Below are 15,712 nucleotides of genomic sequence, written 5' to 3' on the forward strand. Positions count from 1 at the left end.
AAGACCAGGACCCGAGTGGGAGGGCACCAAGCAAGTATGTCTCTGGCTTCTTTTATTCCCCTGCTGTGTCCCAGTTTCCTTACCTTCAGCAGTTTGTTTATTGCTAAAAAGTCGGCAGACTGCTTCAATATGGCAATCATGGTGGTAGCCAGGGTCTCATGTATCAGGTGCGCCTGAGGAGCGCTCGGTTTTTCAGGTCGGAAGCTATACTACAAATGAAAGAAAATGAATGGTCAGTCAAAATTCTCACAGAAAAGAAACGGCTCCAAAACAAAGTTTCCTCCACAAACCTTGATGAAGGATCGTAAGTAGTTATCCAAGCCTTCTTCATGGCACTTCGAAACGATATGTAAGAGAACCCTGAAAACACATTTGCAAAGGGCAGCACGTCAGGCTATGGTGAATTTCCACAGTCGGACCATCTAGCCCTAAAAATACCCCCACACTACCCAAAGCGTTAAAAGTGAGAGGACCGCAGACAACATAAGGTGGCCTAACGAAGACTTCAGCATCTAACATGCTCAGGGCCTTGCAAAAACACTTCCTGGTTCAAAAGAAGGCTAGTGTGTGTCCAGCCCAGATGTCTCTGCTCTAAATCTCTGTGCACATTTCAAGTAGGAGCTTGGCTACAATGAGCCAACAGACCTCCGGCTGGGGGGGAATGAAATCCCCTCCAGGGAGTAAAAGGAAAATGAAAAGCACAGCAACAGATGGGGGAAAGGAAGAGAGAGATAGGACGGGTGTAATGGCATGACCTGCGATCAGCAGTAAATCTAAAATTCATCTACGAGACTAGCAGTGGTTCTCAAACTTGATCATGCATCAGAATCACCTAGAGGGCAGGAGGCTGGGTCCCTCTCCCAGAGGTTCTGATTTTGGAGATGTGGGGTGAAGTTCAAAGATGAGCATTTTTCATCCACCCCCAGGTGATACTGATGCTGCTGGGGTAGGAGCCATATTTGAGAACCACAGGACTAGAGGAATGCTTCGTAAATTTTTGAGCAGACTGTCCCCAGCAGCAGAGCCAGGGTGTCACGTAAGGCCCAGTGGGATAGGCCGTGGCAACAGCAGAAGCAACAAAGCCAGAAACATCCCACACTGAGTTCAAGCATTCAAGCATCCTACTTGAACTGCAAAGTCAGCACATTTTGCCTTCTACTCTACCATAGATCCTTGTTTGTTTCCATAAAAATTATATTCCCTCACTGTTTTGAGTAAAACTTCATGGCTTAGGGTGACTCTGTCCAACATGAGAGCCACTAGGTACCTGTGGCTATTTAACTGAAATTCACAACAGTGAAAAATTCAGTTCCTCAGCTACACTAGCCCCATGTCAAGTGCTCAATATCTAAATGTGGCTAATGGCTACCATATTGGACAGCCCGAGTGTAGAACAACTCCATGGTTGGAAAAAGTTCTATCGGACAACACCGGTCTAGGACAATGGTTCTCAAACTCTGTTGCATTATGGAATCGCCTGGAAAACTTCAAAAAAAAAAAAAAAAGACGCTGAGTTCCACCCCTAGATATTCTGATTTCGTTGGTATGAATGTGGTCTGGGCACAGACCTCTTTAAAAGCTCCCCAGGTGATTCTAACATGCAGCCAGGTTTTAGAACCCCTGGTGAAGAAAAACACATTTTCTTCTATGGTTTCTGGTACCATCTATCCCTGGCGATACAAGTTCCCCAGTCTGAGAAGCATGAAACAAGAGAAAATGGTTATTAGATATCTGAATTTGGGTTCTTATCTGGAAGATAAATTTATAGTGAAAAATGAAGAAACACAAAAAAAGAAACAAAAGTTGCGTCTTTGTATTATAACACCAAAACTCACATGGTGCAGTTGATAGGAACGTCATCTTCATGGGTCATATTGGTGAGAACCCGGAAGAGTTGCATAAGAATTACAGGTAGAAACTGTATCATGACTTGGATCTCCATGGCATGCAAACACTAAAACAAGTCATTATTAGTTATGAAAACACATAGAAATATGCTATAACTTGCAAATGTGAAGCAACAAAAAAATTAAGTAACGAGAAATACATTCACTTGAATATAAGCCCACTTTGATGGCAGCTTCCTAACACAGGGAACTTTGGGGGGCTCTGGGTGGCTCAGTCAGTTAGGCATCTGCCTTTTGCTCGGGTCATGATCCCAGGATCCTGGGATTGAGTCCCGCATCGGGCTCCCTGCTCTGCGGAGAGCCTGCTTCTCCCTCTCCCTGTGCCTGCTGCTCCCCCAGCTTGTGCTCTCTCTCTGTGTGTCAAATAAATGATAAATAAAATTTTAAAAATAGGGGACTTTGTTTTGTTGATTACTTTAACCACATCTCTATTTCAGCACTCAGATTTTGTTCGTGTATTTCACATGAAACACTCCATCTACCAAAGATTAAAAGTGTAAGTGGGATAAAGGGGTTTGGGAATAAAGACAACGGACTCCTGGTAAACCGGCACTCCACTGGAGTGGGAGAGCAGATGTGTTTGAAGGTTCTGGAGACTGGTCTGCTGGCCTCCAGCATGGAGCACGTTCTACAGAATGTAGACCATCCACTAATCTGCTAAGAAGGAAGTGAGATGCAGTAAAGAACACTTCTCTGTGTAACTAGCTTCGCACTGGCCCCATCCACAAACTGAGGTAGACTTGCATTCAAAAATCCCCGCAGTCCATTTCTTCCCAGGGCTAACACCCTGTCTCCAGCCACAGGTACGCCAGGCACAGAGAGGCAACGTGTTCGTATGTTCAGAAATGATCCCGGCAGCAAAATCTATAAAATGTCCTTCTTCTTCCTTCCCTTCTCCCCACCCCTTCCTTCACTCAGACATTCACTCGACCATTTAATCAACCAGCCAACCGGAAGGTAAAGACAAACAGGTCTCACCAGGCACCTTCTACACCAGCTCAAGGTCCAGCGTGATGGGAAACGCAGAGACGGAGGAGACTGGTCTATTTCTCTTTTGCTCTGTCTCACCGTCCTTAGCCACACCAACCCTTTTCAGAACACTAGTATCTACACGCGAAGCATCTCGGCAGTGACCTCTTCCTTCTGGGCAGATTCTCTTTGGTCAGATGCACTAGGCAAGAGATCGAACTCAAGGAACTCGTGGGCTATCCTCTGAGATTTTCCTTCCTTTTGCCCCCCACCCCCAGCCTTACTGCCATCACCCCTCTTAATCTGTAACCAAAATAGTTTTATCATTTCATAGTGGGTCTCTTGACTCTCCACACATCCAGCTCTCATTTCCAGATGCATCTCCCCCCAATTTGGTTCTATCAGACCACCTCTTCCCAAAATGCCTGTGATGCTTCCCTATTACCTAGGGCAGTGGCTCTCAACCAGGGGCCACTTGGCCCTCCCACCCCACAGGACATCCCTCAATGTTGGCAGACATTTGGGGTTGTCACAACCGCGAGCACTACTGACACCTAGTGGATGGAGGCCAAGGATGCGGCTAAATGTCCTAGCACAGGACAGCCATCGACCAAATAGAAATGAACCCGTCCAAAATGTCAGCAGGGCCAAGGCTGAGAAACTCTGGCCTAAGGGCCAAGATTACTTAAGACCCAACCTAGATTTCCAGCCTTAACACTCCTCATTCTTCACGAGGCCAGACCGGTGCCTTGACTGCTCTGGGAGTATATCCTACGCATGCCCACCTTTGTGCATTTGTTCGGTTTTTAGCCACATCCTAACCATCCTTCCAAGTAAGTTGAAACCCCTAATTCGGTGAGGCCGCTCATTTCAGTCATTCGACAAAGGCATACTAAATGACCCTCCAAAGGCCAAGCACATCAAAAACACTTGGATCCCCCATCAAGCAGTTCAGAGACTCGGTGGGGAAAGACCTAGAACTAAACCTATAACGCCAATGGTGAATAGTACAATAGTGGCATTATGAATGCATGAAGAAAGAAGCAATGGAGTCTTCGCATGGGCAGAGGATGTCCAATGAGGTTGCAGAGAGGATGCAGGTGAAAAGTGAAGTGGATGGGGCGCCTGGGTGGCTCAGCCAGTTAAGTGTCTGCCTTTGGCTTGGGTCATGATCTCCAGGTGCAGGGAGCTAGCCCTGCATCGGGCTCCCTGCTCAGTGGGGAGTCTTCTTCTCTCTCTCTCTCTCCTACTGCCCCTCTCCACTGCTTGTTCTCTCTCTCTCTCAAATAAGTAAGAATTAAAATAAATAATGTCAGGTAGAAAAGAGAGATGGGCATTCAAGGCAAAACTGATCCAGTATCACTCCTTGGTAATTTACTCTCAACACAACTAGAGTGTTCTTTCTCCTCCTTGTTATAGACCAAACAAACCACCATGAACAAAAGGCTGCCAAGGGCTTCCCATACCTACCCCGCCTCCCCCTCTAAGCTCATCTCATGCTCCCCCCCCAACAAGCTGCTCACTGCTTTCCAGCTCTACTCATCTTTTCTTCTTTTCCATCCTTCCAACGCCATCGCAAGGTGTTTACGCCTGCTGTGATATTCTGTCCTCCTTTGCCACAGCTTTAACCCCTACGCTTATCTTCTTCTCATCAATTTCCTTTTGGCTTCATCCATCATGTCCTCAGACGCCTTCCCCGACAACTCCATCTAGAATGCACTGCTCTCATGTCGGATCCCATTCATCCATTCTATTTTCTCTGCAACATACATCTTGATCTCAAATTACTCATTTATACCCTCTCTACCCCCGGCTAGAGCAGGGATGTGGTCTGAACTGCTTTCCCATCCTATTCCTAGTGCCTACTGCACTAGCTGGCCCCCACGAGGTGCTCGGTTAAGTATTTGGCGAATGACTGAATCAACAAATAAAATATGGAACCAAAGCATTACAATAAAGAATGGAGGTGTCTAGTCTCAGGGATTCCTCAGTTCCCTGGACCCTTAACACTATAACCTGGATCGTGCATTTGCTGCCTATCACATATTGCCCCAGACTCTCTCCGGTACCACTCACTTATATCGTCATCCTGCTTATACATGTCCTGTCTCTCCGACTGGTTTTAAGATCTCCATGAGCAATGACCCGAAGTTATTCTTCTCTGCAAGCCTCGCAACACCTGAGAAGCTATTACATACACAATAAAAGCTCAACAAGTACAGGGCCAGTGAATTGGCGAAAGAATGTCATTTACGGGACTAGGAGTCAAGAGACACATGCCACAGGCTCAGCTCGGCTTTGCTCCTAACCAGGTGAGCGACCACAGGTAAGTCCTCTCTACTCGGGCTTCAGTCTCCTCATTTGTAAAAGAAAAAAAAAAAAAAAAATCTCAAGACTCTCACTCAGGACTAACGGTCCCTTACAGGAACTGGGCACTTTCTGTAATCATGCGGCATTTCACTGACTGCCACTAGAGGGCGAGCAAAAGTCACATAAATATCAGAAATTTCCACACCCTAATTTCCACACAAATATGAGTACATTTTTTTCTCCATTTCAAGACTACCAGTACATTTGAAAATGATGCTCTGCTCTATTGCATTCCGTTAAAATTTTACAAAGGTTCCCCACTGGAAGAAAAGCCAAAGAACTTCGTAGGCTAAGCATACATACATAAAGAAGGCATTCTAGACATTACCCAAGGAAAGGATTTGGAAGGTAGAGGACGATCAGACTTCTTAATGATGATTAAGAATAATAGCCATCATTTATCAACTATCCCCCTGCTTCTACCCTTCCACCAGTTCACGCTCGATCTGGTAGGCAGGATAAGACTTTAAAAACCCAAATCCCATCATGGGGCTCCTTGGTTCATCGCCCCGCAGGGCTTCCCATCTCATCGAAGGTAGAATTCAGACTCCTCATGGTGGCTTACAAGGCCTGCCCTGGCTAGCTCCTCAGCTACCTTTCCAGTATGAGGGTCTCTCCCTCCGTGTGCCAGCTCTACGTTCTGGAATTCCCACCGTCCCTTGAACACGCCAAGCTAGCTCCTGGGGGGCGGGGGGGAGCTTTGCACTTGCTGTTCCCAGCACCCCCCAAGTCACCTAGCTGGCGCCCTCGTTTCCCTTAGGTCTCTGGCAAATGTCACTTTACCAGAGACCTTCTCTGACACTTGACCGAGAAGAGAGACCCCTTCTCACTCTTCCTTTCTCTTTGATATGTTTGAGTTTCCTTTGTGGCCCTTATTACCACCTGAATGAATGTATATATTATACATTTGTTTATTGTCCATCCCCCTCCACCAGAAAATAAGCCCCCTGACGACGGGGAGTGTTTGTTTTCTTCAGTTACATTCCAAACACTTAGAATGATGCTTGGCCCATCAAAAGCGCTCAAGAGATCAGTGTAGACTCCGGGATTACTGCACTACGTAGCAGATGCCCTAGCTCATGTAAGCCTCAAAACCACCCTACAGGTTGGCATTACTGGTTCTCCCTATGTGACAGATGAAGAAACAAAGGCTTGGAATAGCTGGGTCACTTGGCCAAGCCCAGTCCCCGAGCTAATGAGGGACAGGTCTAGGACACAAACTCGGCAAATGATTGCACCATCCACCCATGCTATCTCATCTCGCACTACCTCTCTGAAAGAAATGCACGTTTTTGTTTCCTGAGAACAGCATTAAGTAGTAACCTATGTCCAAAGGGAAATCCTGTAGATTTCATTTAAAAATTTTTATTTTAAATAAATTATTTTTATTTCATTTTATTTTTTCATAATTTAAATAAATTATTATTTTAAATAAATTCCTCAAAGAATTTTGACCTACCAAAGGTAGGTCAACCAAAAGGAGAGTGGCTGTCAGCTAGGTCCCGTGATGTGCAATTCGGTCCTACTACGTTAGGGAATGAACGAGAGCCTTGGGTTCTCGATACACTGGATAAAATGTGGTGTTCCTTAAGGCTCACTCCCACACAACATGCAGAAATGAGGGTTCTCTGTCTTTACTTGGCCATTTTAATATTCTTTCACCCACAGACCCAGGAATTGTCATTTTATTCCAAGCAAAGGGGACTCCATTTCAGTCCTGACCCTTTTCCCCACAGCACCCTTCCTGGGCAGTCAGCAGGAAGAGAAAAGACCTGAAAAAATCCACTTATGGAACTGAAATAAACATCCTCATGAGATTTTCATAAATATGTCGACAGATTCTGGTTACAAAATCCCTTGCTAAGGTCGCAACTCTGAGGTCTGCTTGTAAGTAGGCACTTGAAAGAAAAGCACACGGAAAGTATTCTCTTGAGGGTACACGGCCCGAAGTATGGTAAGGGGTTAGTTTGACTCCCCCTGCCCCCATCAAAAGGTGGCAACAAGGAAGACACTAAAACCAAACCTTTTCACAGAAAGCCGTTCATTTACCTTTAAATATTTAATGAGCTCCCCTGGAACCTCTTTCGAGCCTGACTGAATCAGCTGGCAATGATGGAAGAATTTGTGCACATGGAGATCCTGAAAAACAGATGGACACAGCCACGTGAAATGTGATTCCTTACCCTCGGACATGGGCTCTCCAGCGCCCACTCCGCCCACATCTTGCAAACCTACCCATCCGGGTCTTCGCTCGCCCAGACCGGGCAGCTGCATCTACCAACGTCTGTGTCCATGACCTTTCGTCCCCTGGACCATTGCACAAAGCAGCAAAGCCAGGCAAAGCGAGCATGTCCCTAAGTATCCCGGGTAAGCCACAATTTTTGTGCAACTAGTCAAACCTCCGTTTAATTCTGTTTTTGATGGGTACAGCTTCTGAAGTTGGCCTGCTTCTACATTTTTAATGAAATGAGTAGGAAAAGGGGTCTGGAGCCACAGGGAGCTACCAGACAGGTCCAGGCACTCGATGCTCAATCTATCACGGCACTTGGCCGGCGAGTGTCTGGCTGTCCTATATGGGATCTAGGTGTTACATGCGGGCTCTGTGGACAGCATGTACTGTATCTGGAACTGGGAGAGTAAGATGTAGATTTTTTTTAATATTTTATTTATTTATTTGACAGAGATCACAAGTAGGCAGAGGCAGGGAGAGAGAAAGGAGGAAGCAGGCTCTCTATTGAACAGAGAGCCCAATGTGGGGCTCGATCCCAGGACCCTGGGATCACAACCCGAGCCGAAGGCAGAGGCTTCAACCGACTGAGCCACCCAGGCACCCCAAGATGTAGATTTTGACCTGCTTCCTCCAATTAGCATCTGTGTGACCTTGGGTCAGTCATCTAACCTGAGTTTTGGTTTCTCCATCCATGAAATAGTGAACTGGGCAGAGCGGGGGCGGGGGGGGGCGTGTCAAGATGGACCTCATAAAGGCGACACCAAGGAACGTTGACTGCATCTTGTCCATCGGTGATATTTTGAACGGTGCCTGAGCCTTCTAATAGATATCTGATTCTAACTGCATGCCTGGTAAGGCTAAGAGCAAACTGTACTAGTCATCCATGACCCACTGACTGCAAATTTCTGGGTTCGACTCCAGTCTAACAGTGAGAAAAACATCAGACAAACTCTAACACAAGGGCAGCCTACCAACTGTCACTACTCATGAACACGGGCAAGGTCATCAGAAACAATGAATGTCTGAGAACTTGTCACAGCCAAGGGGAGCCTCAGAAGATGGGACAACTACATGTCATACACTATCCTGGACAGAACTGTGGAACACAGAAAGTCATTAATAGGTAAAAACTAAGACGATCTGAGTAAATACGAACCTTAGTCATTAGTTAGGTATCACTACTGGTTCATTAACTGTAACAAGCATGCCATACTAATGAATGTAAGAGGTTAACTAGGTGGAATGTCTGGGTGGCTCAGCCGGTTGAGCGTGTGCCTTCGGCTCAGGTCATGATCGGCTCACAGTCCTGCATTGGGCTCCCTGTTCCCTTCTCCCTCTGCCCCTCTCCCTGTTTGTGCTATCTCTCTATTTCAAATATATAAATAAAATCTTTCAAAAAAGTAACAGGGAGTGCTGCTTTGGCAGCACATATACTAAAAAAACTAACAGGGAAAGGAGGTAAAGGGTATATGGGCATTCTCTGTACCATCCTGTCTTTCTGTAAAGCCCAAACTGTCCCAAAAACTAAAAAGAATTTTTTTAAAGAGGTGATAAGGGCCTCCACAATCCTTTCAGACTTTTGTGAGACTTGAATCCATTTAAAGGGAATAAACAGATTTGGGGATTTGAAAGGGATTATAAAATTTGAGTTACAACTATTAAGAATGATGTTATTACTAATGAGAAAGTCATTGAGGCCACAATTTCTCTAAGGTCGCAGGAATCAAATACAGTCTATTCTAAAACAAGAAACAGATTCAGGGGCGCCCGCCTGACACAGTCGGAAGAGCATGTGACACTCAACCTTGTGGTCGTGAGTTCGAGCCCCACGCTGGGTGTAGAGATTCCTCAAAACAAACTAAAAAAAAAAAAAATCAAATATCAAAATTGACAAAGTTAACACGACGAAACTTACCTGAGTATAAATCGTAGACTCTAAGTGGCTTTTAATCTTCAACAAAGGCTTCGCACCATCTACCCACTTAATATCCACATTAGATTGCTGTGAACAGAAAATAGATAAGTTTCCATAACATACCTATGGATAGATGAGTGACACATGACACCTTCATGCATTTCAACTCTTTCCCTTTTTTTTGAACCCCAGAAACAAATGCATTTGTTTCACACATAGGGAATTATTGGAGATGATAACCTGCCTTGAGAGTAAACGGATCTGAAATCATTTTGAATTTCTAATCCATTGCAGGCTGATACTTTTAAAAATCACAATAAAAATGAATTACTAAGTAAATGCATTTTTAAAGATGATGTCCAAAATCCAAGCCCCAGCTCTTAAAACTGTCCTCAGAACCAACAGACACTAGAGGTGCCTGGTTGGCTCCGTCAGAAGAGCATGTGGACTCTGGGTCTCGGGGTCATGAGTTCGAGCCCCATGTTGGGTGGAGGGATTCCTTAAAAACAAAATCTTAAAAAAAAAAAAAAAGAATCAACAGATAGGAGGTACCTTGGTCACACTGCTCTCAAAGTTTTCAAACACTCCTTTTCCATACTTACCTTTCCTGTGGACCAGCCCGCAGACCGGACTCTGTGAAGCTATCCGCTAGAATACGGAAGTCTACTTTTTAAATATTTCATGGCAATGCCTTCAGCAAAGGCAGTGATTTTCCTACCCTTCTTGATTCTGCATCATTCAGATGCAAGTAGCCTGGAGGAAGATTGGCGGACACTGGCAGCTGCTGCTCAAATGTAATGATTCTCCCATCCTTCAGCAAAGGTACCCAGGCAAAGCCAACTGCCAAGACAATAATCAAGATGAGATGAGAGATGAGAGACGAAATTGCAAATGCAATTAGCTACATAAATCTCTGACTGCTGGAGTACAGGGCGGGGTGACGATGTTTCGGGGGGTCTGTATATGGGGAGTCCATGCGGTGGGCATCTGAACCCTGGGGAGGGAACAATGCAATTGGCTTCCTAATCCCACCCTGTCCACTAACATGTTCTCTACTCAACTTCCTGGACTATAAATTGGGAAAGAACGTAGTCTTCCCACTTCCTAGTTACTGAGAGACCCCAGAGAGAGAATATAGGAGAACACCTGAAAAATGTTTCAAGTGCATCGGTACCACTATCTTTACCCTTTGGGGAGTAACTCATGGTAGAGTTATTTGTGAAAAGAGTCGGAGCTCTCACATCCATCCTTAGTGAGAGCACAGAGTCCCGGGTCTGGGACAATCTCAGCCAGCAATCAGTGTGTTGCGCATTTTCTTTCAGCAACCCAACGGTGAGGGATTATGGAAAATTAAGGTCACAAGTCAAGGTCAGGTTTTCCTGACGACAGAAGGCAGAGGGGTAGTAGCAGAATTCAGATGGGGCACAGCATTAAGACTTGAATCCACGGAGCGATTTCCCTGCATTTTCTCTGTATTTCCTAAAAAGAGCTTCTTGGATTTCTATTAGAAAACTCATCACGTTCCAGCTAAAAAAGCCTGAGCCATCTGTATTCCTCAGCTGGAGCAGGGTCATTATTTCCATTATAGAGCCTACTACTCTGGGCTTCAAGGGTTTATAACTCAGCTGTAAAAAAGCTTGCTTGGGACCAAGTTTTGGCACATGAGTGAGGGTGTTGGCTGGAGGGCCCTTTTTGAAAGCCGCTGCCTTCTGATTCTTTTAAAATTCTTTGCGTAGTGCTCACTTCGGCAGCACATATACTAAAATTCTTTGCGTGAGTGTGTGTGTTTATACTGTGAACACAGAAGTCAACACAAATCTGGTTAGAATGTTTTCATTTGGCAAATGCTTTAATTCTTCAAAGAAGACAAATATGTTGCTTTCTCTAAGGAGACTGAATGGTTTTCTCAGACTCCAAAAGGCGCCTGAAGGCCATCTTTACTAGCATAACTTCAGAAATAGTTTACGCAGAGCTCTTCTCTTAAAAGGAGCAGACAAAAGTTAATATGAGCACATTCGGAGCTGTTCTGTCAGGGTAGTTAACTGAAAAAATCAGACACGTGACCAAAGGTTTCCAGTCCAGAAAAAGAGGAAAAATCTCTTTCTTGTTCTTGGGTGAAAATTTCCCCCATAGACATTTTTATTGAGCTAGAATTCAGATACCATACAACTTGTCTATTTCAAGCGTACTCATCAACGGTTTGTAGCATATTCACAAAGCCGGGCATCCACAACTACTACCTAATTCCAGAACTCTTCCATCACAGCCACAAAAGTACCTCCACACCCCTCAGAAGTCACTCCCTACTTCCCCTTTCCCCCAGTCCCTGGCAACTGCCAGTCTACTTTTGGTCTCCGTGGAATTGCTTCAGCAACATTCTTGCACTGTGAATTTATCAGAGCACAGCCAAGGGTGTCTCTCAGTCAAAACTCAGAGCCCTTGGAAGCTGGAAAGGTACGGTGTCAAGCACATGCCTTCTGGCTCAGGGATGTGAAGCCACTTATGGGTGGACAGTTCTACATGATAAGGGGCCCACGGAATAACCATCCCATGCGCTACCGAGCCCTTGGCCCACTTCAGTCTAGGACTTAAATAAGGAAAGAGTAATTTGTCTTTTAGGACGTGCACTATCTTGGGTTCCTATTGTTCTGCCCGATTTCTTCTCAACCCCCAAGGTCCCTTGCCCTGATCAAACTGCAGTTCCCGTGGAGACAGAGAACAGGACCACGTGAGCCTTAAGGCCAACTTCCTAATACGTCAGTCTGGCTGCATGGCAGGCATCACTCTGAGGTCTCACCAGCACCCCGAACTCAATGGCAGTCCCAAACCTAGGATTCCCCTCCACCCCGTGATTCTGCTACTTGCAAATTCCTTCCTTCCAGTGTTGACGCTTCAGCGCTAACTCCGAATAATCTCTCTCTAGTTGCTAACCATTTTCCAGAACCAATATATATTCTTCTGCAATTCCTTTCTCTCCATTGCCCAGCTGCTGCCGTAGGGCGGCCCCCTTTCCTCCTGGACCTCTGAAGTAGCCCCTAACTGATGCCTCTTCCTTCTTTCTTGCTCTAACTCCCTCCGCCATCACATCGCTGCCCAATGGGACTTCCTGTAGAAGAGTTCTTACCAGCATTTACAGCCCTCCGATATTTCCATGCTGGTGACAGAATACAGTCAAATCCACAGCCTGGCATTCAAGGCTTTCCATGATCTGGCGCCTTCTCTTCAACCTGACATCCTGTTGATTCCTCTCCCAATACCCCATGCTCTGGTCCTACTGAACTTACGCATGACTCCCTGTCCATATCCCTCAATACTCGGCCTCTGGACAAGCTCTTCTGTTGTTCTGGAATCTACCTTCCTGCCATCACTGCATTCTCAAACTCTACCCTGCCCCTTTAAGGCTTCACCCAAATATCACCTCCTCCTGGAAGCCTTCCCAGACTCCCAGCCACTAGTCCCTCCAACCAGTCGAAGTAGTAACTCACTCTTCCCTGAAATTACACAGCACCGCTTTTTCGGTAGCTATTACTTCCTGTCTTGTCCTATCATTGTCTATATAGATCTCATTTCCCCTGCTAGACCACAGGCTCACTGAAGACAAGATCTGTGTTTGAATCTCCATTATATTCTCCTTAGTACCTACTGTAATGCCTTGCACGTAATAAATACACAGACATATTTGGTGAATGAATGAATGAATGAATGAATTTCCAGGCTAGCTTAGCTCTGAATCCCAGGCGCTGCCGACATTTATCTAGTGGCAGTGGCATACTCCATGTTTGTAGGGCCTCTGTGTTCACCTAAGGATGCTTCCCACTGATTTATCTAAAGCTTTGCTGGATGGGACCAGGACTGACCCTTCCCTACCAGCTCAAATTGACTCAAATTCATTAAATCTGTTCTGCTCTCACTAGAACCAGGTGGGTCCCCAATCTCCCTCTGGCTCAATATATCCCTGGGCTCTGGGCTTACTTCCCAATCCCTTAGCGAGCCAAACTGTAAAGTTCTGGCTGCTGAGCCATTCTACTTAAAAGAAATGATGTTCAAATGAACCTATAATTCATCTTTCACCGATGAACTTTTTAACTTGGAAACGTACTTTTTGGTGAGGGGAAGAAGTGGTTTGTAGCTTGAGGAAAAGAAGTTACGTTCTAGACAATTCCACCTCAAATAGCTGTAGAAAGAGACAGTGAAAAAGTACACATACCCGGAGTTTCCACTGTGTCCTGCTTTTTGGTTGTTCCCTTTGTGTTAATTTCACAACTCACGTGGTAAAAAGTAAAAAGCAAATGATGTTTTTGATGCAGGTGAATGGGAAGCTCAATTTTAATCTGAAATGACAGCAAAATCACACATCACATTTTGTTTTGTTTTCGTTGTCAAGCTGGACAGTCAGACCTTTAGTTCAATTTCATCATATTTTTCCGATGACATGTTTTTTTTCTAAACAGCAAGCCAAGTCATCAAATAATAGTTATCATTTAAATGTACTCTAAAGACTTTTCCAGTCAGTTTCAATTTGACAACAATAGCCTCCTGGGTAGTGAGGGCTGATTTATGGCTTGTGCTGGCGAGTCCAAAGGATTCTCCTAGATGCAGCTTTGCAGCAGATTTTCTAAAACACTGGATCGAAACCACAGCCTCACAGCCTAGGGAGAGTATGTGAACTCAATCTGAGTTAGTGAACACAATCAATCTAAAATGTGTACTGAATTTGAAAGTCTCCTTTTCTCTAAATTGTTGCCTTCCTTTGCATGGGGAAAAAAAGAATTAAGCTTTGCAAATATACATGCAAAAACTCACTATGGTATTATGGTATCCACCAGTTACAGTTCACATATGTAGCCTTTGAAGAAAAACGCAAGATAACTCTTGAATAAAAAAATAGAAGTCACCACCCTTGGTACATGACTTCAATCCTAGAAACTGATACTTTAATACAAGCATCTCAAGTGATTTTCCAATCAGGACCCCACAAATGTCTTTACAGCCCCCCAGAAGTATACAAAAAAACATCGCAAATTTAATTGATCAGATGCGTGTTCGTACACCTGCCTGAGACACAAGCAACCTCTTGCGATCTCTCGCTCTGTCTTGGTCAATAGAGACCGAGTGTCTGAAAAGCCCGTTTCTTTCGGGCCCCCCCAAAATAATGTGGATTACTCGCTACATGATCAAGTCTTCTGGAGTAACGGGTGTCCATGAGGGAGGGGGATATATTAAAACAGTTGTTTTGTATATTAAAACAGCTTGGTGCTGGACATCTGGCCTCATCATCATTCACACAAGGCAGGGTTTTGGTGTAAGACTAATTTCAGTTGTAGGTATATTTCACCATGAACACGCCTATTCACGGCGGCCAGACCATCTGGGTGCCTAACGCTCTGCTGCATAGAAATGTGGGCATCCACCCTCCCCGGGGGACAAAGCTGCAAGGCACTGCTCTGCTCCTCCCTGCCCCCACCACACCAAGAGCGCTGGATGGAGAAAGGGAGGTGGCCTAAAGCTGGGATACAACCCCCCAACCCCGGACCATGAGAGCAGGTGGATCTGGGGAAAAACCGTGACAGCAGTGGGGATGGTTTCAGACAAAGAGCTCTGAGAAGCAGAAAGAGCCAAGCTTCCAGCCTGGGATGCATAGCCAGGTTCACAGAGACATGTGGGAATCAAAAGCGGTCTGCAGATTTGGACAAGTCAGGGACACACCGACTGGAAGAGGCTGTGCCAGAGACACTAAGAGAGACAATGGCAAGTACAAAGAGACAAGAGATGGAGAAGGAAAGCGAAGAAGAGGCAGAGGCAGAGAGGTCGACTGGGGTGGACGGGGGCATGGAGCTGGACAGGTCATCCCACTCCTTTTTGTCTACACTGTACCGAGGCACTACAGCGGTCGACGGGGTCCTGGCGGCCCTCCCATGCTGCTGTGTCTCTCAAAGCATTTCACTTCCACAGCAGCTGTGCCCCCAGCCCCATGCAAAACCACAGGAAAAAGATGCAGAAGGGCGTTCAGGATGTCTCGTCTGAATTTCTTCTTCGAAAGCTGAGGAAATGGGAGACTAGGAAAAGGAGAAACTGACTTGCTCAAGGTCACGGAGCCAGCTGTCAAAGTGAGGCTAGAACCCTAGCTCTGGTCTCCTGTTTCTTCCCCACATGTTTAGGTCTCACCAGAGCCCCTTCCATTGGTGGGCGAATTCCCCCTTCATCGAAGGGTGCCAAGCCCTTCGCCTTGGTGTGTCTATCTTCACAGGACAAAACATTCAGGGACCTCAAGGGCAGAGAAAATGATGGAGATGAAGAGAAAAAGAAGAGCCACCACTGTGT

The 15,712-nt window shown here is 45.6% G+C and overlaps 1 protein-coding gene across 2 annotated transcripts in view; it reads right to left on the minus strand.

Moving 5' to 3' along the window:
* DOCK11 (dedicator of cytokinesis 11) overlaps window positions 1-15,712 on the minus strand; it is a 189,459-nt gene that overhangs the window by 80,993 nt on the left and 92,754 nt on the right. For both annotated transcript variants that reach the window (XM_082716291.1, XM_082716290.1), the window contains exons 20-26: window positions 13,599-13,722; window positions 10,110-10,231; window positions 9,392-9,478; window positions 7,296-7,385; window positions 1,836-1,954; window positions 291-360; window positions 84-209 (exon numbers count right to left, since the gene is read on the minus strand). In XM_082716291.1, coding sequence (XP_082572417.1) covers window positions 84-209; window positions 291-360; window positions 1,836-1,954; window positions 7,296-7,385; window positions 9,392-9,478; window positions 10,110-10,231; window positions 13,599-13,722 — 738 coding nt within the window. The remainder of the gene's footprint in view (window positions 1-83; window positions 210-290; window positions 361-1,835; window positions 1,955-7,295; window positions 7,386-9,391; window positions 9,479-10,109; window positions 10,232-13,598; window positions 13,723-15,712) is intronic.

This window comes from Mustela nivalis, assembly GCF_964662115.1.
Source record: "Mustela nivalis genome assembly, chromosome: X".
Taxonomy (NCBI): Eukaryota; Metazoa; Chordata; class Mammalia; order Carnivora; family Mustelidae; genus Mustela; species Mustela nivalis.